The sequence below is a fragment of the Solanum tuberosum genome, unplaced genomic scaffold, assembly GCF_000226075.1.
Source record: "Solanum tuberosum cultivar DM 1-3 516 R44 unplaced genomic scaffold, SolTub_3.0 scf00248, whole genome shotgun sequence".
Classification (NCBI taxonomy): Eukaryota; Viridiplantae; Streptophyta; class Magnoliopsida; order Solanales; family Solanaceae; genus Solanum; species Solanum tuberosum.
This window is the reverse complement of record NW_006239172.1, coordinates 752,924-776,297: the sequence shown is the minus strand read 5'-3', so window position 1 is coordinate 776,297 and position 23,374 is coordinate 752,924. Positions and strand designations below refer to the sequence as shown.

Sequence of the window (23,374 nt, the reverse complement as noted above, 5' to 3'; positions counted from 1 at the left end):
CAATTTAAATTTTTTACAATATCACAATTATTATAATAAATTTTTTTTTCCACAAAATGATTTTCATTTTAACACATAAGTGACAGAGATCTGAAAAGATTATTTTCTTCTATTCAATTTGTAAGTGGTCATAAGAGATCATCTTCACAAGAAAAAAGACATAGTGACACAACTCTCAACTTGATCAAATATGTAAGATTTAAGAGTACCACATCTAAAGATAGCTAGTCTTCATAGTAAGGTAAAAATCATATCAAAAATTGAAAACTCTCAAAGGAAATGACAATAAATTCCTCTTAACTTCTTTCCATAGGGACATACAACAACCAACCAACATCAAGGAACTGTGGTCGTTGTCCCAAATAAGGATTTAGCTTTTCTATATCACCAACTTTAGATGAAAGAAGATCTACAATACTTGATAAACTATCAAATTCTTGTACTGTATAAGTAACAATAGGCTTAGAATCATCCTTTTCTCCACATCCACAGACGAGATGGAAGGTTACTTCATCTCCAACTAGATAACTTTTCTCTTCTCCTCCAACTTTCCAAGCTTCCCCACTATAAATTTGTCGCGATACATTAGGAAATGTATCGCCAGGCTGCAACGTGTACAATGTATCGTAGAAGTATCCGATGGTACCATTAACATTTTTGCAAGTACAAGGGACTGTGACTAGATAGTCTTGTTTCCCTCGCAAGTGACCAATTGGCTCTATTTGTGACTTGTTGACAGAGTAAAATGTCGCGATTTGGTCTTTGTTGAGACCATTGTGCTGGTAAAGTAGAGAGCTACACGTCTTGATTTGATTCGAGCAAGGAAAAGGGTGTATTTGAGACAATTGAGCTGGAACGCCAAATACAAAGTTTCTTAACGATGAAAAGAATTGAGGGAAGAGTAAAACTAGTAGAACTAGTAATGCATACTTAGAAGACATAGCTATTGCTTTAATGTCTTTCTTGTGAGATTATGAAGAATAAGAAGTTATATATATATATATATATATATATATATTCCCTATATACATATTAGAAAAGGAATGTGTTTGATTTTTCTAATGCAACAAGACCTAGTTTTTATACAAATTTTGGCTGCATTATGCAGGCTAACATAACCTATAAGCATCAAAATTAACGCGACCACATACAAGATGTTACATCACTTGTGTTGGACATAAACCCGCAACAAAAATAATATTTAGTGATAATAACTAGGAATAATAATATATCACTGAAATACAATGATGATAAAAGAGCAATAATGATACTAAGATTCTTATTTGTTTTCTTCTTTTTTTCTTTTTATTGTTCTCCTAGCAACTAGGGAAATGAGAAAAGAAAAAAGAAACATAAATTAAAGTTGTTAGATATGTCAGGAAGGACCCCCCTTGTTTTGAGGGTTGACAAGATTATTAGTCCAACCAAAATGAAAATAACTACCTAAAGATTTTTAAGGTTTACAGGCTATTAACAATGATAGCCTCAAGTTATTCCCAGTCAAAGCTTAATAAGTTTATAAATGGGAAATATTGAATATCAATGAACAACATTAATGCTATTAGAAAGATGGCAGCGAAGGCGAGGATTTTCGCTGGTCTTTTTCTTATTTGCATTGTCCTCCCTTCGCTGGCCTCAGCATTTGTAGATCATCTACCTGAAGTTGGCCAAGTAAACGAGTTCGATAACAATGATGTACCGATCCATGTTAGTACTGTCACTCACTTCAGCGAAAAGCAAGTTAAGGAGGCATTGATAAGAAGGGCAAAGGCAATGCATGATCTGTGGGCAAATTTTCGTTATAATGATAAGAATGCTGCACCTGAAGAAGATGCTGCACCTGTAACTCCAACGCCTGTTGATCCAACACCTGTGCCTGTTGACCCTGTTCCTGTTGATCCAACACCTAATCCTGTGCCTGTTAACCCTGTTCCAGTTGATCCAACACCTAATCCTGTGCCTGCTAACAATGTGCCAGCAGGATATCCGGGAGCAACTCAAGGGCCGCCTGTGGCAATGGGATATGGGGGTGCACCTATAACACAAAATCCATCAGACCAACAAACTGTGCCTGAACAGCCAGGTGCTGCTCAGAACCATCCAACACCGGAAGAAATTAAAGAGAATCGCAAACATGCTGGATTGCAAGTGGGATTTTCCGATTACACTTGCCCGAATGCTGAGAAGATTATTAAGGATGGAATGACCAGAGCTTTTGGGAATGATTCCAGCATGGCTGCTCCAATTCCACGTCTTCTGTTCCATGATTGCTTTGTCAATGTAAGTTTTCAGTCTTTACCTCACTGTGCAGATTCTACAATGTACACCTCTGAAATAGGTTTTGCTATGCTTTCTTGACAATGACAACCAAAAGAAACCTTAAAAGTTTAATGAAAATTCATTTATCTAATGTACAGGGATGTGATGCGTCTCTATTCTTAGACAAGACGCCAAGTGGTGCAAGGGTAGAGAAACTCGCCCCCTCCAATGGTGCAACAGTTAGGGGATTTGAACTCATTGACGAGATCAAGGCTGACCTTGAGGCAGAATGTCCTGGCATAGTCTCATGCTCTGATCTTTTGGTATACTTGTCAAGGGATGCCTTTGTTGTATCAGGTGTCCCTTACTACGATGTGCCTGGTGGACGTCGTGATGGAATGGAATCCCTTGAAGCAAATGTTCTTGGAAACCTCCCACTTCCTGATAGTACAGTGGACAAGATGATTGACCTGTTTAAAAAGAAAGGTCTGAATGAAGAGGATTTGGTTGTCCTAATTGGTGCCCACTCCATTGGAGTAGCCCATTGTTTCAGCTTCCGTTACAGAGTGGATGATCCAGTGAAGGCTACTATGGTAGATCCAAGACTCGCTGGAGTTATGAAATTCACATGTACCAGCCCAATGAGTACTCTGGCTTTTGATACCACCACACAGTACAAGATGGACTCCATTTACTACAAACAGCTGTCGGGGAAGAGAGCATTGCTTGAATCTGATGGACTTTTGAATGAAGATCCCAGAACAAAGGACTTTATCCAGAAGTTTGGTGACGATGAAAAGGGATGGTTCACTAAGTTGGGTAAGGCCATGAACAAGTTGGCTTCAATACAAGTGCTCACGGGAGACCAGGGGCAGATCAGGAAACAATGCCGGTTTGTCAACTAAAACCTGGATATAAGTCTCTAACATGCATCAAAATTGAATTGGTTCTTCACTTCATTTCCCCCCCTAAATTTTCCATGTTTTACTTAGAAACTCATAGGACTAATTTAACAAACATACAGACGGTGCATGAGGGGTGTAGGTTGCTCATCTGCAACAAATTAAACACTATGTACAAAGCAATTTTTTGTCTGAAATTAAATCATAATTTTGAACTTTTTTTACTCGAGATAGCTAATCTAATTGCTTCAAACCAACAATTCACAGGAAAAAATGTCCAGTACAAGTTACAACTGTTTGCTTGTTTTGATGTAGTTTATAAGTAAATTGCAAAAGAGAATGAAAAGAACTCCCATGTTTCAAAAATTAAGAGGAAACCAAGCTATGCTGTGTATATATATATGTGTCAGCCTCTTGGTGCAGCTACAGTACTGTATTATCTCCCAATTCATGGATGACTTTCTCAATTTTGACCAGCATATCTGTCAATATCAGGAATTCTGCCAATTAGTACTCTAAACCAGTCAAATCAGATCTGCATATGGCTGCTTTATTCAACTGCGAGTGATCATATTTACAACTCGTGTAGATATTACTTAAGCAACAATTTTGACCATGGTTCGATGATCACTTCAAGAACAATGCCTTTAAGGTTTTCCCATCCAGTAAAAGGAAAAAGTAGTTAAATAAAAAGAAGAATGAAATATCAGATGATGGGCAAGTTCCACCGACCAAAACCTGGAAAAGGGCCTCAAGTATTTGAAGACATACCTTGGAATGAAGAATCTTCAAGATATTTCTGCAAGAATTAAGCAGGTGGATCATACATTGGAACATAGGTAGCTCTAAAAGTTGGAGCCAGCCAGCCATTTAAAATTTTCAGAAAGCAGAACTTTAGCTGATCTTTATACAAGATCTAAACAGAAATCATACCGCAATTTGGTCTTTGAGGTCAACCTCCTTCGTCATACTTGACTGTGCAGCAACTGCGTCCAGTTAACAATTATTAATGGTGTTAGTTTTGAATCAGAAAGTAGAGAACGTCATGACAAGTTGACCGATGTGAACCACCTTTATCAATTTCAGGGCAGCAGTTCGTCAAGAAGGAGGTGAAACTGGGAGGAAAAGCTGAAAGAATCTCGTCAGCTTCACGACTTAGTTTCATTTCCTCTTTATGTGAATCTTGAGAAAATTCAGGTGCCAAGGTCAGAGGCATGTAATGGGGAGTAGAGTCACCGGAAGCTGCACATATCCATCCTTCGTTGTCCCTGAGAAAATCACACCTTCAGTAAATCATACATTAATAGCTTAATATGGTAAACTCTACATATCTTGAGATGGGAGTATGTGTTAAAACAACTCTGGTATATGTCACCTGTGTGAAGCTCCATCCAAAGGATTAAACTCAGATTGGGAAGATATTGCTGAATCAAATTCAGCACATGGAAGAGGTTGAGGATTTGCATTGTCCAACTTTCCCTAAGAATGTCACATACGAAAACCATAGGAAGGAAGAAAGTTGTAAATTATTTAGGAAACAAAACTCACTATCTGAGAGAAACTCATAGAGCACATCATAGAGATTTAAGTACCTTTAAAACATTCATGAAATTCTCTATCTCATAGATTGTCAAAAACCGCAGGATGAATTTCTGAATCTGCAAAAACAAAAGGACAATTGAAGTCCAACATTATTGGTTTTATGCATAGAACCTTGCATATAACTCCCTTTATAAGGATTAGGAAATGAGGAAACTCTGACAATCAACTTATCCATTTCGAATTGTCCAGTATGACAAAGCTTCGATAGAATAATATCCTAACTTTGCAAGTTAAAACATGCATTACAACTATGAAGCTTGAGTGAACAATACAATGCCTGTAACATTTACATGAACTGAACTTCTCAGGCTATGCGCTTTCTGAAGAACTGTCTATTATCTTAAGTACCAGATGGTACAGACTTGGATAAAATGCATTACTTAAGTTACAGAGCCCAGATCTGAGATGGTTCAAATTCTTTAACCAAAGGATATCACCACTCTCATGTCAAGTTATGCACCTAAAGAGACTTGTTGAGGACAATTATCTTACTAGAATAACTAATAGACATGGTAAACTAGCTAATTCAAGTTTCTTCCATGCAATATTTCACAACTATTTGCCTTTCTCCTTTTCTTATTATAACTTCAGCTATTGTTCACCTCACCTCCATTAAGGTTTACATCTCTTGAGCTACTTCCTTTTTAATCCACTTCTTAATCTCGTTATTTCTCTAGTGTAGTTTTCCTAGAAAGAAGATGTTTTAGCTGAAAAGAATAGGGGTTTAAAGAAAGCTTGAGGTATAATTAACTATGACTTCCAAAAAAAAAAAAATGCTCACCTGGCCAACAGAATCCCTATAGCTCACGAGGATGGCTCTGCTTCCTCTTGCTGGAAAACCTGATACACATGATACCTGAGGCCATGAGAACATCAACCGTGAAATGTAATGCTCTTCCTGTGAGAAGTAAAAAATGAAACCAGAAAAAAGTCAGAAGCATGGGATTTCTCTTTTAGCTTCTCATGCAGAAACTGTCACATCATCTAAGAGTTATGAACCACAGCAAGTAACATCCATTGCTTGTAGAACTGTAAGACGGCTATGAAAAAACAGAACTGATAATGTAAAAGAATAATGTTTGTGGTCGGCATGAAAAAACTCTTCGAGCTGTGTAAGACAAGTTTATCTCACAAACAATGCATAACAACTGTGCCACATCATATGCTACCAAACAGAGAATTAGTACACCAAGAATACATTAGGCCTCTAGTATTCAAGAAAAACCAGCATTGGCCCTCCTGCAATAGTTTCAACAATGCACTTAAACCTATTCATGATTGCTTCTGCATTTCTCTGTGCCCAGTGATATTTTTACGATCAGCAATAAAACTTTCCCTCCTGGGAAAAGAAAGCAACATTAATTTGCCTAACATAGCAAGAAGAAATTGTTTGGTTCAAGCAATTGCGGTGATTATTTTGCCAATTTTAAACAAACCCAGAACACAACTTTTGCATTCAACAGAAACAATACCAGTTCTCCAACACAGTAAAAGCGAGATCACTTAGTGTTAACAAGTTCATGCAAAAATTAATTGACTCTACAATTTAAAGGTACATTAAGATAGAAAAAAACAATTACATCATAAATTTCACGATGGTAATAACATCGGAACTCGAAAATTATGCACGTTTATTTTCAAATTCAACTAGATCCTTCAGAAATTCAGCAAACAGATGCATCCATCCTAATAACAAGGAGAAACAGAGGGAAAGCAGCTGATGCTCAGAGTCTCTGTGAACGAGAACGAACACATGGAAGAAACCGCGAGAAGAGATAAATCAAATCTTAAGATCTACTTATCAACAAATTCAAACTAAAATTAACTACTAATAGTACTATATAATGGAATGTTTTCACCAAATTAAAAGAAATTGCATCATAAGTTCACAATCAGGTGACAACTAACATTCAAATTCAGAAGTTATGCATTTTCATTTTCGATTTCAACTTCATCCTTAGAGCAACTGAGCAAACAAATTTTATCAATCAAAAAAGGAAACACGAAAACAAAACTAAATTAGTTGTATCGCCTACAAGGACTATAAATTTACTATAAATTCAAAGCAACATCAAATTAAAACAAAATTTTAGATTAAAAAATTCACAAACAATGGAAAATAAGTTCGAAATTGTACGTTTTCTAATTCACTTCATCCTTTAGAAACTCAGTCGACAAATATATCAATCAATTAGGAGAAATAGTAATAGAATTGAAAGTGCTCACAAGGATTCTGTCACAGAGAGAGACGACGAGGATGCAACCGCCATTAGGATCAAAGCTGTTAGTGCGGAGTTTGAGAGAAACGATGGAGGCAGAGGAGATCCATTTGCCGCGTTTACAGTACTTCCGTCCGATGGAAGAAAGAGAGATGAGAGACGAATGAGAGGAGTGAGGAGAAGCTGGACAGACAATGAACCGAGCATACTGAACTTCCCAGTGGTTGGTTACGGTAGCGATTGACATTGAAGAAGGCAGCGCCGCCTGCTCTGCCGCCGTAATCGGTGACCGTGAATGTGATCCCGCCATTTTTCAAAATTTTAGTTTGGAGTTCTTAGTTGTTTGCGGCATATACTAGCTTAGATCATGCTGAAAGCAACACTTATATACAGCTAGTAAAGTACCTAATTCTGTTAGGGGTCGATTTGGTACAAAATTTGGAATTCACTTTATTTTATATTTAGTGAGAAATATTAGCTAATTTCAAAAATATATTTTATAAAATATCCTTAATCAATCTCACAGGAGTATATTACTTAGAAATTATAGAAAGAAAATATAAAGGCGCAACATTTTAAAGATATTAAAATCATAAAGAAATGTACTACTTAGAGCTTAGAAGGCCTTAAAAATGTGATATTTCTATGGCAATAATCATGCAATTCAATAACTTTATCAGTTAAAAATCAAAGTAACAAATATATTTATACAAAATACTTATTTTATATTTGGTTCATTTTATATAAAGATTCAAGGAATTCTTCTTTTTCGGGTTCACTCGGAGAGTGTTATAGGTAACACTTAAAAAAATAACGGGGAAGTTAGAATGGGAATTACACAACAAGGTAAATATGTGATTAATGCTTATGATAAATCACTATAGTTTAAAATATTAGTACAATTAATAGCTATATGTAGGGTTTTACAGTAAATTTTATCTCTCCTCTCTCCCGATTTCCCTTGCCTCTCTCCTCCCACTGTCCTCTCTCTCCCTCTCGCCCCTCTCTCTCCCCAGCCCAAACAACCGCAACCTAAAAAACATTCCACATAATATGACAATTTTTATTCTGCCAATTGTATTCGTCGATATAAATTGTGTTCATTAATACAATTGACACAATTATATTCAATGTATGATACAAATCAATTGTATTCAGACAATTATATTTATATGTTGTATCAACCGTATTTGTATTTTGTATCAATTGAATTCATGATATATTGAATACAACATGCATTCATCCTCTCTCTTCCCTCTTTCAATCTCGCTCGCCTCTCTCCTCCTAATGTGTAGCTAAATACAATACTTAATTTTTTATACAACTGTATTCATTTTAATACAAATCAATTGTATCAATTATGTTCGTGATACAACCTAATACAACGAATACAACAAGTATTCAACCTCTCTCACAAATCTTGCTTGTCTCTCTCCTCCCCTAAATATGTAATTATAATTCGTAATTAAGCAAACTATAACTATAGATCCTTAATTAAGCTCAAACTATCGTTTTTTTTTAAAGTTACCCTAAAAGTTACCGCACCCCATTCATTTCCTTAATTTGAATATTCTTCAATAATTCAAATGAACTAATGGTGTTTTTGGTATGGAAAATATTTTTCAATAAGTTAATTTTTATTATTTAATAAATAAACATAAAATATTATTCAAACAACATTTATAAATACAACTTAAAAAATATTATGAGAAAGTAGAAGTAGATGGTGGGGTGGGGTGAGAAAGATACAAACACGTATACTATTATTTACCGTATGAATTTTATTTTCTACCGTGTGCACAACTAAACATAAATATCTTATTTTGACGCGTTACTCTACTTTCCATTGAACTCTGTTTTCCTATAAATAGATAGATTCATTGTTGTGGAGCTTAGTCTCTTTTCTTTCTTCTCGGCACACAATGGAGAAGAAGATGAAGGGCAACATGCTAAATTACAAGAAGAAAAAAGAAACTATCAAGAAAAAAACTAGAGAGCTTTCAATCCTCTGTGACATTAAAGCTTGTGTCATTCTTGTTGATCCTGATGGAGAAGTAGATACATGGCCTGAAAATCCCACTGATTTCAACCCCATTATTCAATCCTATAAAGAAAATCTCTTTCACGGCAAGAGAAAACGAATTGATGATGATGGGTGTTTCCAGAAAAAGTCGAAAAAGAATCATGCTCTGTTTTGCGATGATGGTGAAGATCAGTGGCTTAATGACGTGTTTAAAGAGTCGAACGAAAGTTTGTTGGTGAAATTGAATTCGAAATTAGAGGCTGTGGAGAGAAGAATTGAATTCTTGAAGATGATGAATTATGGGAATGGGATTGTTGGAGGATCAACTTCAAGTGAGAAAGAAAGTTTACTTGCTAATCAAGAAACCCATAATTCAGATTTTGAAGTTGCAATTAATGGTGATCGATTTGAAAACAGTAGTGCTTATAATCAAGAAACAGAAATTGCTATAGCGGCTGAGTTATGGGTGATTGCTGGTGATGAATCTGCTCATGATCATGGCCAAGAAATTGATTTTCTGAGAGGTAATGCGACACTAAACAATTTGAATAATGTGTAGAATTTTGGGTATGATGATCACTAGTTCTGAATTTTTGAGTTGTATTGATTAAAATCATTGATCCATGTAGATTAACCTTTTTATTATTGTTATTGAAGATGATTACAGCCATTTGACAGAGTAAATTTGGTTTCTTTTCCCTTTGTTTCTGTTTAAATTTTCTATTGTTTGAGAATTCGGAAAATAACACTTGAAACCATAAGGCTAAAGTGATCATGCAAATTATGACCATATAAAAAAATATTATTTTGTATACCTCGTGAAGGTAGATATAGAGAGGAATACAACAACATCATATCCAATCAAATTTGATAAGTGGGATGTAGTTTTCCACTAGCTCGTGAAGGTAAAAAGGAGATGTTGCTTTCGAAAGACTTCACAGATCCACTTTAATAATAAAATACGATAGATAACAAAAGGAAAGTAAAATAAAAATGGTCCGGGTACGCTGATGTCACTTTACCTTCTCCTCCTACTTGAATATTCTTCGGTTGAAATAATATTTTTGTATCTAAAAAAAGAAATTGAAGGAAATACAGAATTGGTAGTCTATTGTTATGGCTAATAACAGTTTCATTTGTCTAAAATGATGGAGTTCCATCCAACTTTTTTTTAATTATTTATTATTTTACAAATTTGGCCCAATAAATACAAAGTATACTGTTGGGCAAGAGATTTTTTTTTAAAAGATGAAATTTGAGTAGTTTGTCTCAATGAATATTCACTTTAGATTGCTTAGTCCACCTCATTAATAAATATTTTGAATATAAATGTAAAATTTAAAATATTATTTTTTTTAACTATCATCAATATACATAAGTTACAACTTCGAGTGGAAAAAAGAAAAAGAAAAAGAAACTTGTAAAATTAAGTCAATATTGACATGGGCTTGTAAGATAATTGCATTCGAACGTCCTAATAGTGCTTGAACATTGGGAAAGTTGAGGCCCCATTCCAAAAAATTATTTTTTACTACACCAACATATTAAGTATAATTTTACAAATAAGATATGAAAATAATAGTGTAAATCTTACTCTTATTTTTATGAAGTAGAAAATTATTTCCGTTAAATACTTAACTCATGATTTATGAGTTGGGTATAACTATAAAAAAAAGAGAAGATTTTACATGTTGGGCCTAATAAAACCCAACAAAGTGGAAGCTCAATCAAATACAAGCACTTGTAAAACAGTGCCAATCACCGTAGTTGGTGTCCACATTCTAAAGGCCAATTTGAATTGACTTTTGGCTTATAACTTATAAAAAAATTATAAGTTAGAATTTTTAATTTATAGTTTTTGATTTTATTTTTGTTATTTTGGCTTTAAAATAAGTGTTTATAAGTATTTTTGAACATTACTCAAACACTTCAAAACTATATTTAAAATATTTTGACTTAAAAACACCTCAAATAAGTCAATCTAAACAGACAATTAATTTTTTCCCCTTTTGTCTTTAATACACGTACCCTAAAATTCCATTTCAAATAGTACAGTAATATTTCCTATTATGATTATGAAGTTTTTGGCCTTTTTTTTAGTTTAGTTGAAAAAAGTGATGTTGTGAGTGGAGATTGGACAAATATATATCTATCTATATGAAGAAGCAAAACCACAACTCTATAGTTTGAAGGAGCACCACTATTTGCTTTATCTCCAAATTTGTGATTCAATCAAATTTTGCACATTAATCCAATCTTTACCAACTGTTCAGTGGCTGTGGTTTCATCTTGGAATTTATGTCTTCACACTTGGCCACATATACAAATAATAATATACTATAATTATCCCCTTTTCCCTTACAACCCAATAAAAATTAAATTGCACTTCTCACTCACCAAACTGACTTGTGTGTTCACAGCACTTGCCTCCTAACTGTAAGTCATTCCATCCCATCCCCCCCTTTTTTTTTTTTGATTTTTTGATGTATGGGTGTCTGAAATTTTTGTGATTCTGCATATTGTTTGTGTGTTTTAATTGGATCGATAAAATATAGATTTTCTCTTTCATCTGCTATGTGTATGTGTAATGGAGGCGTTTTTTGTCATCTTTCTTTGATTTCGTGTAGTGGTGAATATGTGCCCACAAGATGCTTTTGGTCCAATTTTTATTGATTACTAGGTCACACCTTGGGTGCGAATTTTGTTAAATTTGTCTTTGTTAGGATTAATAACTTAGTCAATGTAGATTTTGATTTGGGGAGTGTGTGGTCACTTGCACTGTTGATTTTATGGTTACAAGTTTATATTATTGCAGTTTTCTTTTTTGATATCTGCTGTTGTTGAAATCATGAATGGCCCTACCGAAAGATTGACCAAATCACATTATATGTAATTGGATTGCCACTTTTCCTGTATATGATATGTTTGATTGCATTTGGGATTTTTTATATTAGGATGTTGTTGGTATAATAATCAATGGGCTGAGTGTTTTGGTCAGAACAGTAGCAAATTGTATTCTTAATCTTGTTATATTTTCTTGTTTAACCTAAAATCTGGATTCAAGATTAACAATTAAATTTAGTGAGTGGGAGAACCATGAGGTCTCAGGTTCAAATCCGAGACCAATAACAAAAAAACTAGGTGATTTCACATATGTTCTAGCCTTGGTGGATAGAGTTACTTGGTGGTACCTATTGTTGGTGGGAGGTGACAAGTATCCCGTAGAATTAGTCAAGATGCGCGAAAGCTGGTTCAAACGCTACAATCATTGATAAAAAGATTTAATAATTATATTTATTGACAAGTTAACCTCCAGATAATATGAATTTGACTAAAACCTATGTTGCTTGGACTCTTCAAAAATGTTGATGGGTGTGTGTTGGATCCTCCAAAAGTAGTGCATTTTTGGAGGATCCCACTTGGGTGTGGCAACAATTTTGGAGAGTCCGAGCAACGTAGACTAAAACGATATTAGACAAACAGTGAGAAGTGTGTAAATAATAAAATAGCAAGAGAGAAAGAGAATTTTTATTGGGAACTCGTGATTTAGCTAATGAACAACGTATCTGAGTAAGAACACAATAGCTTGTTACAACTTGAGATTTAAGCAATAGTAGTTGTAAAAATAAGATGAGATACAAGTGGGGATAAGGAGTATAGTTATAGTACAACACTAGAATAGCTAATTCCTAATATTTTGCTCCTCATTATGATCGTTATATGCACACCCCGTACGTAACACATACTGATTTGTGGAGGCGAATATAGGATTTCTAAAACATGGTTATACCTCTTAAAAAAAGAAAGAAACAAATGTATTAAGTGGGAACTGATCATCCTCTAGGCAAATAACTCAACATGCAATAAAGTGCACTATTTAGCCTTCTTGTAGCATGGGTGCCAACAAATAATATTGTACTAATTTTAGAAAAATATATACATTAATTACCTAGTTTTACAACGAGACCATGGGTTCACGTGCCCCATATTTAGCTATAAATTCGCCACTGTTGATTTGTAACCGCCGTAGAGGATCCCATATATTCCAGAGTTGGCAAGTCTGGATGCTTATCCTATCCATACATTTGTCGACTGACCCGATGTTTGATTGTGGGATAAGACCATCTTACTCCGGCATGACGAGTTCAGGGTAAGCTTGTTATAGATTTGGAGCAGACTTCCGGGGTAATTTCTAACCTCTTGCTGGAGCGAACTTTGATGATGTGGAGCTGACTAGACTTGTGCTGTTTTCGAGTTGTCTACATGTCGTATCCATATTTGACCAATACATTTCTCTTTGGTTTTTTGGCGCCACTATGTTTTGTTGCTTTGCAGTCCTTGTTCCTTTTACTGCTTATAGTTTCTTCATATAATTGTAGGTTTTGAGCCGAGGTGCTACATTGCCAGTACGTGCATCACTTTGCTTGGAATTTGAACTAAGAGGAAAATTTTAATTCCTTATAATGTCTTCTAAGGCATTGGACTATGAGAATCTGAACGAAAATGTCAAGAAGTGCCAATATGCTGTCAGAGGTGAGCTGTACCTTCGAGCTTCTGAGCTTCAGAAGGAAGGCAAAAAGGTATAAGTTGTCAATTTGTTCTTGTTTTTTCCTATAGAAGATTCTACCTGGTGACATTTTATTGCTTATCATGTACTGAAAGGGACTATATACTTTTAAAATAGGTATTATTGTCCATTTACCCTCTTTGAGTCACTCATAGTTCGATAATCCAACATGCATGAGGAATTGTTGTCTATCAAACCTTTATCATCATGAATTTATAGGCTAACTTTCGGCAGCTTGGAAGATTTGAAGCATTGAATCAGTCATCCGTATCGAGCGTAGATTTTTGCCAAAACCTGTTTGAATCCCATGAAATGCATACAAATTTATAAATTCCTCATCTAAATAATCCTGAGATACGACATGCTCTTTTGATGTGATGCTACAGTTAAACAACTTACACAATAATAGTGATTAATCTATTCAAGAGTCCTATGACCAGGAGACTTTTTTTTGTAAATCCTAATGTTTTGAGGAATCGTTTGAATGAGGACCATTTAATTCATTCGGAGTGGTCATATAGTATCTCATTGTTCCACTTATTCTGCAGATCATCTTCACGAATGTTGGTAACCCCCATGCCCTTGGGCAGAAGCCACTGACATTTCCACGCCAGGTTTGTTACTGTTGCGGAATGCCTGTTTTTAAGATGCTTGAGGTTTGGTTACTTCGTACACGTAAAAATGCTGGACTCTATATTTCAGGTCATTGCTCTCTGTCAAGCTCCATTTTTACTGGATGATCCGAATGTGGGACTCATATTCCCTGCTGATGCAATTGCAAGGGCTAAACAGTTTCTTGGGATGACTTCTGGTGGTCTAGGTATCCTTTTACATATAACCTTTAATTGTTACATATGCACGTCCTTGTGCCATGTCTCTCTTTCTCCTGGCTTTCTTTTATGCCCTTGGCTGAACAAATACACAAACAAGAAATCGTTTTTGCTTATATGTCAGAAGTTATTCCTTTCTTTATTTTCACTTTTTATGTTTTAATGATATGTTATATTTTTGCTTCACCATTTACTCTTATTTCCTGCTTATAGTTTCTTCATTATATTATGTTCGTGAAATCACGATCTAGTTTTTAGTCTCTGTAGTTTCTTATATCCTAAAGGACTACTTACTTATTAATCCATCAAAGGGGGTGGGAGGTGATAGTTGGTGCAGGTTAACTTGTGAACTGTTGAAATTGAGCTTATGCATTTAATCCTTTCTCAGTGGACAAAAGCTAAATTAGACTAAGAAACTTGACTTTCTATCCATTACTAACTACTAGTCTGTGTTCTTGTTATGACACTCAATTGCGAGCAACACATATTACTTTGGCCCAGTTTTGAGACAGTGATTCTTAGAGAGTGAATGATGTATTCTACATTTGCTGGTAATTAGGTGCTTATAGTGACTCCCGAGGCATTCCCGGTGTAAGGAAAGAAGTTGCAGAATTCATTGAGAGACGTGATGGATATCCAAGGTTGGATTGCTCGTTCCTTTTTACCTGGTTTGGTTTGATGTTCTCAAAAATTGATTATTAAACTGATACCTAGTTATTTTGTTTGACAGTGATCCAGAACTCATATTTCTCACAGATGGTGCCAGCAAAGGAGTGATGCAGATCTTGAACAGTATCATTCGCGGCCCAAGTGATGGGGTAACTGATAGTTTGATATGAATAGCAAGATTTTCCTTGTCATATTTTCTCTGTCTCCTTTCATATATCTTGTTTTTAACTTAGACAACTCCTTTTAGCACCTCCAGATTTTTATCGTTTACATGCATTATCACTCTTAATGAGTGCATATTTGTTGCTAGATATTGGTCCCTGTTCCCCAGTATCCACTATACTCAGCTTCAATACAATTATTGGGGGGTTCTCTTGTTCCTTACTACCTTGAAGAGACTGCAAACTGGGGTCTTGATATCAATGACCTTCGCCAATCAGTTGCACAGGCACGATACAAGGGAATAACTGTGAGTATGCTGAACTTCTGCTTTCCATTTACATTCAGAAAAATATGGTCTCATGTTTATGTGAATTCTGAGTACAATTCACTAAAGTCAGTATTATTAGCGACATTAGGCTTGTTGGACGTTAAGCCTTCTTTGTCTGTAACCTCAGTCACAACCCCCTCCCCGACCCTCTAGTAACTCCAAGAGAAGAAAAAGAATGAAATATAAAAGAGAGAGCACATGTGGGGCTGAATACTACAAATATTTTCAGAAGTTGGCAAAACTTAAAAAGCTATTCAATGAGACTGGTTCCTTAATGTGACACATTTAGATATGGCTGCAAATAATAGCTGATTACTCTTTTGCTTTTTATGTCCTAAAGTATCTTGTCCTCTGCATTTATTAGGCATGTCAAACATTAATCTGTACATATATATTTCTTTGTTTCTGCCTAGGTACGAGCTATGGTGATTATAAACCCTGGAAATCCCACTGGACAATGTCTTAGTGTGGCAAATCTTAAGCAAATTATTCAATTCTGCCACCAAGAAAATTTAGTTTTACTTGGAGATGAAGTTTATCAGCAAAACATTTACCAAGATGAGCGCCCCTTCATAAGTGCAAGAAAGGTACATGTGCAAAGTTTCTGCCTGAAGAATTTATTAGCCAACCAGTATTTTTAGATCCTACATACTCATTTATTTTATTCACGAAATATGAAGGTTTTATTGGATATGGGACTACCATTAAGCAAGGAGGTTCAGCTTGTCTCATTTCACACTGTCTCCAAAGGATATTGGGGTGAATGTGGACAGCGTGGAGGATACTTTGAGATGACCAACATTCCTCCAAAGGTTTGTATTTAGCTTCCATTAAAACTGTAGGGATAGGAATATACTTGGTATTTCTTGCTTATTGTAAAGTGCTTATCCTCGGTGCCACATTGTATGTCATGGTTTGAATTAGAAAAGCTCCAGTAGTGAAAGTGATTTCAAGACACGTTTTACTGGAGTGGTGCTATAGTAGTCTTTTCTTTGTAGTGCTTATAAATGACTCATTTCACATTTTGGGGAAGTCTTAAAAGACCCATTCTCCTATGTGGATGAGCTAAGAACATTGGCTAAAAAAAGAACAGAAAGGGAACAGATGATCCATATATGAGATACCAACTAGTTGGAATCAAGACTTTAGTTGTTGTTGTTTCACTTATGTTAGGTTCAGTGTTTGGCACGAGCTCTTCAACTCTTGTTAAAGACTTGTATGCCACTGTTAAGTTTGATAATTTCCCTAGCTCTAGATAACCCCAATGGCCAATGCCTTAAAATAGAAATTACTAGTACTGTAACCAAAATGGCCCGAATAGGGCAGAGTTGATAGAGATGATTCAAGTAGTCATAATAGTTTATGATTGAGATGTGGTTCGTCAATTGATTAGAATAATTTGAAAGAGATCTAGGTTGGATCTTATGAGTGGACCATTTCGTACTATTCACAATCGTGTCGTTTATATTTTTTAAAGAAACTGTTGAGACCCTCATCGGTTATTTGAAGGGAGATTGGACTCCTTAGTTGGTCTTGGGCAATCCTCACCCCCCGAGCTAACTTTTGCGATTGAGTTAGGCCCAAGGTTCATTCTTTATCATGGTATGAGAGGCAGACTCTTCCCATTTCATTGTTTACACCATGTTGATCCCCCATCTTATATTGTCCACGCTCTCAATGTCCAGTCCTCGGCGTGCGGGGGAAGGGGGGAGGCTGTTGAGTTCCACATCGGTTGAGGATGGGAGATTGGACTCCTTATGTGGTCTTGGGCAATCCTCACTTATTGAACTAGCTTTTGCGGTTGAGTTAGGTTCAAGGTCCATTTTTTTTTATCAAAAACTATTCACAATGGTGTATGTTATGATACATTGAAATTTAGAGTCATATTATAGTCTCACAATGTAAGATTTTCTTGGTTTTTGCCTTTATGCACCTAACATAGTTTTTCTGGTATTGAACTCTTATGTACCTAAGACAAAACCTTTCCTTTTCGCATTTGATGTTCCAGGCCGTTGAAGAAATATACAAGGTTGCTTCAATTTCACTCAGTCCAAATGTACCTGGACAGATATTTGTAAGTCACTTTTTACTTGTCTTTTCCGAGATAATATTATGTGCTTCAAATTAGGAACATCATTTTTCAATACCATTCCACCAAGTTAGTAATGTCCTGTTCTTTCGTACTTACAGATGGGGCTCATGGTGAACCCCCCTAAACCTGGAGATATCTCATATGACCAATATGTCAGAGAGAGGTATGACTGCTGACACTAGCCCATGATATTCTTGCAACTCTTTTTAAGAAGTGAGAAATTGGTGCGACAAAAAGAAAGAAATTTTTTCTTTTCGATGGGGTTTTGGATATGGACTTTGAAAATATGTGGTCACTGAGTATCTTCGATATTTGAACTAGTGAGTTCTAAGAAAGCTTAAAGTACATCACAGGTTCGAACGTGCAGTAGATAAAAGCCTGGTATTTAAGTAGAGAAGGGTATAAGGGTGGGCTCATTATCTGTCGAGTTTCATACCTTGTGCTGCTACAGGCCCTTGGAAATTTCTCCATAATTAAAACAAAGAAGAAGAGAGAAAGCTTAAAGCTATAAATACATCTATTACTTTGTCACCTATTAGTATGAGATATTTAAATAAGTGGAACCATTAGAATGTTTGCGGTCGTTTAAACTTTATCAAAAGAATGCACTTTTCTCCAACATAACTCCCAGAACAGGACATCTCCACACATATCCTAAATCCTAATTCACCGTCTTATCCTTTTTTCTTCTCTTTTCGGAACTTTTCTGGATTTATGTCAATATCTGTCTACCGTGATCAAGGATTTGAATTCACTTATAAATCTCGTAGTTTCTTTTTCTCTCTTTTTTATAATTTTCTGTTATAAAACGCCCGCACACTCTCTGGTTCTTTAATGATGAATATTAATTTTATTCTGATTGCAGTAAGGGTATCCTCGAGTCATTAAGGAGGAGGGCACACATGATGACTGATGGTTTCAACAGCTGCAGAAATGTTGTTTGCAATTTCACAGAAGGCAAGTCACCAGTGAGCTTTTTATTCAGTGAAAAGCCACATGAGCTCCCATTAACTTTGTGATGAAATGTTTTCAGGTGCAATGTATTCCTTCCCGCAAATACGATTGCCTCCTAGAGCAATAGAGACTGCAAACAAGCTTGGGAAAGCTGCTGATGTTTTCTATTGTCTGAGGCTGTTGGAAGCAACTGGCATCTCCACTGTCCCTGGTTCAGGTTTCGGTCAAAAGGAAGGGTGAGTTTTTTATTCTATCATATTTCTACCTCCATTCCCAAACCTTTTCAATGCCAAAATGCCCTTATATGCATTTCCATTGTTATTAAAAGCCGTCACTTCAATGCTTTAACTTTGTCACTTAGAGTGATAAAGCAACGCGAAGTGAAGGATAATCACTTCATGGGCAAAACCATGTCCTTAAGATAAGTGTGCACAAAGGGATCCCAATGAGAAATGGTCGATTTTTTTTACTCTCACCTATCTGAAGTTAGATTAATATCAGTATTATTGCAAAGTGGTCAATTGAAACACCTGTAGTGTTAGTACATTGTAACGCGTTCATTTCTGTCTCCCTCTTCCCTCGGGTACTTTGCAACGCGTTAAAATAGGTTATTGTGGGATTGATTGTAAGGTTGTGAACAATGTAGGGTGTTCCATCTAAGGACAACCATCTTGCCAGCTGAAGAAGACATGCCAGCAATTATGGAAAGTTTCAAAAAGTTCAATGATGAATTCATGGAGAAATATGAAGACCACAAAGGTTATTCCAGGATGTAATAGAAAAAAGATGGTTGGAGTATTTATTGTATATGTTTTTACCTTACAACTACTGCAACTCTATTTACAAACAAATTATTGTACACTACATCTCTTCCCCCCTCTTTTTAGTCTTCATTCATGTGTTTATATATATATGACTTGCTAGATTTACTATGTGGTCTATAGATTTCCTTTTTTCCCTTCTGCATTTAATTTTATTTTAAGTTAGTAAATCAGACCATATTATATGTAGGTGTTCAACCATGTAATTTGAAGCTTAAATTTGATGTTTTGCTTTGAAATTAGTGTTTGTTTATGATTTGAATATAAATTTAACTTCGATTCAAATCCTATTTAAAAGCAAGGAATTCAATTTCAAGTTTATAATTTTAATTTAAGACTTGACCTATAAATTTATAGTTTGTAAAAATTATTCATGATTTTAAATTTTGTAAAAAAAAAGAAAGTAAAGCTCGATGTGGAAAGATTGTTCATACCATAGGTGAGAATTATTGAAGAATAGCTAGTTGCTACTATTGTTAAAAAAAATTAAAATTGAACCTTTGTAAAAATTACATATTTGGTAGTTTGTAACGTGTAATCACAAATATTTATTTATAAAAAGAATATGGATATGTGTGATTTGTTAATGTGGTGACTAGGATATTCAAATATCTTGTTATAAATTATGGTTTCCTCATTTTCATAAAATTGTAATAATTGATAAAATTTTGATAGTTTTCACAAATTATTAAATTTTTATGTTTATGAGAAAAGTACAATTTTTGAGATCCAAATTACATGGCCAAATAAATTCAACTTCAAATCAACTTGGTTATTTGAAATCATGGTCAATTGAACTCTCAATATAAATGGTAATAAACTTGTAAAAATTTCACGGGACACCCTATTTAACTAATATCCACATTATATTTTATTTTGTATGAACATTCAGTATTAGATCACGTCAGAAATAGGTACATGCCTCTTCGCTCCTTTTACTTTTGTTTTTATATGGACACATACATAACTGAAATTTTAGTTAATTTTTATATGCACTCTGGTTAATACATGACTGAAGTAGAAACGTACATGAAAAATTAAAAAAATGCTAAATATATAGGGTTGTCAAAGTTATTGTTGATTTGATAAATTGATGATTGAGACACACACTAACTTTTCAAGCATCAATTTAAAAATGTGTTATAAGGCTAAACGTAAGGGAAAGTCATTAGAAAACGTAAAGTAAGTGTTATAATGTTAATTTTGATATTACCTCACGTTTTAATGCATTTAAATAAGTTTGGTTCGCCTTGCTCCCTCCTAACATCTATTGGGAGGGAACCTCCTTTTAGAGTATGATTCGTTATTTTCAATGCGGTTAACTTTTATTAGGCTTTTTAGGAAAGTTCTCCTCTGACTATGCAGTTAGCTCGACTCCAGGTATAGCTTTTAATGGGCATACATGTAGCCGTAGGCTGAGCTTCTTTAATTTATGGCAAGCGTTATCCGTCGCTTGCACTACATTGTCTGCCGATAACCTTGCCTGACCGCTTCCGCTCTGACTGAGCTGGCCATCACACCTGACTTCTATATTTCATTGTGAGTGTAATAGTTGAAACCACAAGAAAAAGTAAGTGTTATAAGCTAAAACATCAATGAAATTAAAACAACACAAATTAAATAGCTACGTCGAAAACAAGTGTTCGTATAAAAAGGTAACAAGAAACAAAGACACTAAAAAAAGAAAAGAACTTAACATAAAAAGAAATTACAAAAGAAAGACATAAGAAAAAGAAATTAATCTAACGCATTCTTTTTTCTTATTTTTTAAACATCTAACGCATTCGTTTCTAACATTCTTAAGGATTAATTGGTTGAGCAAATTTATTTTACAAAGATATGGTTATTATTAAAATATTAGAATTATGTTCAAAATATGTAATGCAATTTTTAATATTGCAGCTACGTAAAGTTCTCAAACTTCCACGTGTACCTTTCCAGACCTTTTGTTGAGAAAAAAAAAACATTGTTGATGAAGATTATTTTTTAATTTAATTGAGATGACTTCTACCAAGATAATGAATATAAGATGAAATTGAAATCATATATGTCATGAGATGTTTTTGTTAAATCCAACAAAAGATTAACCTAAATAATTCAAGTCTTTTTATGGAATCTCATTGTAAATTTAATATAAATATGTTTGACCTAATTTCTTCGCAATATTTTTGAACACTAGTTACAATTCTTCTTAAAAGTCAAATTAAGTTTAAGCAGTCCAAATTCAATTCCAATTTTTCTAAAAAGAGATCAATCCAAAATTTAAAGTTTGAGAGATTTTCAAAAATAACAATTTGAGACTTATTAGTAATTTATAATTATAATTTGAGTATTTAATATTCATAATAATTGTTTGAGATGTCTGACAATTTTGTTTTTGAGGTGTCAGACAATTATATTCGTTGTATACTTGTATTCATACGTGCATTTAGATTATATATATGACTAGGTATGGATTCAATCTAACCTAGTAGTTTTTTCTCAAATAGTATATTTGAATTAAGAAATTTATTAAATATAAATATAAAGTTTAAAATCCAGTTATTAATACTTAAAATAGTCATGCATTTTAAAATTCAAAATCCATAAATTCTAAATTTTGATTCACCTTTAATATAGGTTGTATCAACAAATAAAAGTAATATCGATGAATACAAACTGTATTGATGAATATAGCCCAAATGTATATATAGAAAGATACAAAAAAATAAAATAAAGTGGGACTGTATTTTGTTGCTCTAATTTTACTGGTATGCTTTTGTTAATGTACCATTAATACTCATTCCCTCTAACTTTATTTATATTTATTTGCTCGAAATTCACTTGTATTCATGTGCAAATTTAGGTTATATCAACGAAGACATTTGGGTATACACAAAGATACAAAAATAAAATAAAATATATATGAAGCTATATCCATTTGCTCTAGTTTCACTTGCATTCTTCATGCTCTTCTTGTACCATTTGTATTTATTCGCTCTTGTATCACTTATATTTATTTACTTTAATATTAAAAATGCAACAAAAAGAGAGAAAAATAAAAATATAAAAATACAAAAAAGAGAGGGTCAAAAATATAGATATACAGAAAGAGAGAAATAGAGTGGAGTCGTGGAGAGGGAGATAGTGGTGAGAGAGGAGAAAAGCGAGCGAAAGCAAAAGAGCTATTAAAAAAATAAAATATAATTATAAAATATATTTTGATGGTATTTGAATAATTTATGTGCGTCTCAATTATTAAATTCGAAATACAAACACAAATATAATCGAAAAAGTCCTTTGTAAAAGTAAATAGGCACTAATTAAGGAATCTAAATAAAGCCAAAAATTATTACTCCCTCTGTCTTTAATTACTTGTCCACTTTTCTTTTTATAGTTGTCCCTAATTACTTGTCTATTTTGACAAATCAAGAAAGGACAATTTTTTTTTACCTATTATACCCTCAATTAAATGACTAATTTCTTTGAAAAATGTAGAACTTTTCATCCACTTCATAATTAATAGGGGTAAAATGGTAAACTCATCATGTCATTAATTATTTTCTTAATAGGTGTGTCAATTCAAAAGTGGACAAGTAAATAGGGACAGAGGAGGGAGTAAATCTTAATTTTTTTATTAAAAAAAACTTTATATTATTCTTTTTTTTTAATTACTGTGACACTCACTCACTGCCCATATTCAGTTAATTCTCACGGGCACAATTACTCCTTTTGCCTTTAAACCCCTTTAAGTTTATTCTTGCTTTTGTTTAGGTCACGGTTTCCTCGACTGCTTTTTTCCTTCCCCCTTCCTAGCTAGAGCTATGATATATTACGTTATATCCGTCTCAATTTATATGAATTAGTATGACTTAATACATAGTTTACGAAAGAAAGAAAGATTTTTAAAATTTGTGGTCTAAAATAAGTTATAAATATTTGTGTGGGTAGAAATTATTTTATTAAG

The 23,374-nt window shown here is 34.2% G+C and overlaps 4 protein-coding genes across 4 annotated transcripts; 3 read left to right on the top strand and 1 right to left on the bottom strand.

Moving 5' to 3' along the window:
- Positions 1-1,569: 1,569 nt before the first annotated feature.
- LOC102591595 (peroxidase 39-like) lies at positions 1,570-3,358 on the top strand. The gene is made up of 2 exons (XM_006357567.1): positions 1,570-2,280; positions 2,418-3,358. Exons 1-2 carry the CDS (start codon positions 1,570-1,572, stop codon positions 3,162-3,164), a joined length of 1,458 nt encoding a protein of 485 aa, XP_006357629.1. The 3' UTR covers positions 3,165-3,358.
- Positions 3,359-3,555: 197 nt separating this feature from the next.
- On the bottom strand, positions 3,556-5,827 carry LOC102591267 (uncharacterized). Its single transcript, XM_015313484.1, has 7 exons — positions 5,545-5,827; positions 4,754-4,819; positions 4,537-4,640; positions 4,233-4,429; positions 4,095-4,147; positions 3,933-3,960; positions 3,556-3,643 (listed from the first exon to the last, which is right to left on the bottom strand). The coding sequence occupies exons 1-7, from the start codon at positions 5,635-5,637 to the stop codon at positions 3,585-3,587; spliced, it is 600 nt and encodes a 199-aa protein (XP_015168970.1). The 5' UTR covers positions 5,638-5,827; the 3' UTR covers positions 3,556-3,584.
- A 3,048-nt stretch (positions 5,828-8,875) lies between these two features.
- On the top strand, positions 8,876-9,705 carry LOC102590916 (uncharacterized). The gene has a single exon (XM_006357565.2). The coding sequence runs from the start codon at positions 8,905-8,907 to the stop codon at positions 9,562-9,564; it is 660 nt and encodes a 219-aa protein (XP_006357627.1). The 5' UTR covers positions 8,876-8,904; the 3' UTR covers positions 9,565-9,705.
- Positions 9,706-11,165: 1,460 nt separating this feature from the next.
- Positions 11,166-19,539, top strand: LOC102586190 (glutamate--glyoxylate aminotransferase 2). Its single transcript, XM_006357552.2, has 14 exons — positions 11,166-11,441; positions 13,385-13,585; positions 14,121-14,186; positions 14,275-14,392; positions 14,962-15,043; positions 15,133-15,220; positions 15,382-15,540; positions 15,975-16,148; positions 16,242-16,373; positions 17,570-17,635; positions 17,752-17,816; positions 18,519-18,610; positions 18,687-18,843; positions 19,254-19,539. Exons 2-14 carry the CDS (start codon positions 13,469-13,471, stop codon positions 19,381-19,383), a joined length of 1,446 nt encoding a protein of 481 aa, XP_006357614.1. The 5' UTR covers positions 11,166-11,441; positions 13,385-13,468; the 3' UTR covers positions 19,384-19,539.
- The last annotated feature ends 3,835 nt before the right edge of the window (positions 19,540-23,374 follow it).